This window comes from Vicia villosa, unplaced genomic scaffold (genome assembly GCF_029867415.1).
Source record: "Vicia villosa cultivar HV-30 ecotype Madison, WI unplaced genomic scaffold, Vvil1.0 ctg.002718F_1_1, whole genome shotgun sequence".
In the NCBI taxonomy this organism is placed as follows: domain Eukaryota; kingdom Viridiplantae; phylum Streptophyta; class Magnoliopsida; order Fabales; family Fabaceae; genus Vicia; species Vicia villosa.
Genome location: NW_026706011.1, coordinates 163,785 through 164,941, shown reverse-complemented (window position 1 = coordinate 164,941; position 1,157 = coordinate 163,785). Strand labels below are relative to the sequence as shown.

The 1,157-nt window shown below is 36.4% G+C and overlaps 1 protein-coding gene across 1 annotated transcript; it reads right to left on the bottom strand.

Moving 5' to 3' along the window:
• Positions 1-4: 4 nt before the first annotated feature.
• On the bottom strand, positions 5-889 carry LOC131639636 (callose synthase 7-like; the record flags this gene model as incomplete). Its single annotated transcript, XM_058910121.1, has 5 exons — positions 733-889; positions 554-654; positions 366-478; positions 187-274; positions 5-91 (listed from the first exon to the last, which is right to left on the bottom strand). Coding segments are annotated over exons 1-5 (516 nt in total), but the record flags the coding sequence as incomplete, so codon positions are not given.
• Positions 890-1,157: the final 268 nt, after the last annotated feature.

Below are 1,157 nucleotides of genomic sequence, written 5' to 3'. Positions count from 1 at the left end.
CTCTAAGTTTATCATCTGAACAAGAGGAGCTGCATATATAATGCTCATACTGTCCCTTCTTATTCTCAACATCCGCAGCATATTTTTTTGTCTGAAAAAAAATGAGGTCATAAACTCTTACGACTAAGCGAAAAAAGTAGAATTGAAAAATTTAAGTGATAATAATATGATCAAAGAAAAACAAACCTTGTCATCGATAGTTCGATGAGCTAGAATAGTCTTCAGTACTTCATACAAGACAGTGGCAATCTGAACATTCGTAACCATCCCCTCCCTTCAAGAGAAACATCAGAAGAAGAAGAAGAATAAGACATTGTAAAATCACACAACCTCCAAGAGCAAGTTTAAGAAAAATCAAGCCTTACGGTTCTTTAGTAAATTCACCATCCCTGATTCTAGTCTCGTAGAAAGTTTGGTAGTAATTCAGTAGCTCTCGGGGATCAGTTCTGTTAGTATGTTTCTGTGTTATCTCCTCTTCCTACAACCATGAATGTTAATCAAACCACTTTCAAAATATGAAAGAATTGCGAGAAATTAAAATTAGGCTGTGTACCCTTTCGACCTTGCGCAGTAGATTAGTCTTGAATTGTCGGACGCCATGGCCACTTGATGTTGGATCAATTGTATGAGCCTTCTCAACTGCATACCAGCGACCTGTAATTAGTTAAGCAAAGAAAAGTTATTGATTAAGCAAAAACAACAACAGCAGCAGCCAATGGAAAAAGAACTCACAAAGAAAGGCAACTCTAGGATTCTCCAATTCAATACTATTGGCAGCTCTAAGAATAGGCACAAGAACAGCAAGTGAAGAAGGAACAATCTCACCATCCATAATATTCTCTTCACTGGTGCTACCCATGTTTCTACCACCAGAAACACCGAAACCAATGCAAGTTTATATTTTGAGAATTGGGGGATGAAACTTGCATGCAAAGGAAAGCACGTGGAAAGTGAAAAAAGATGAATGAAAAAAGGAGGTTAAGGCATACACTCACACATCACATTGCTTTTTTGAGAAAAGTTTTGTCTTTTGGAATTGAAAATAGGATTAACGAATTGGGGATGAAACTTACATGCAAAGGAATGTGAAGTGCTTTGGAGGTTGAAGTTGCTATCACTTTATTCTTTTCTTATGTATTAAAAAATATTGAAAATTC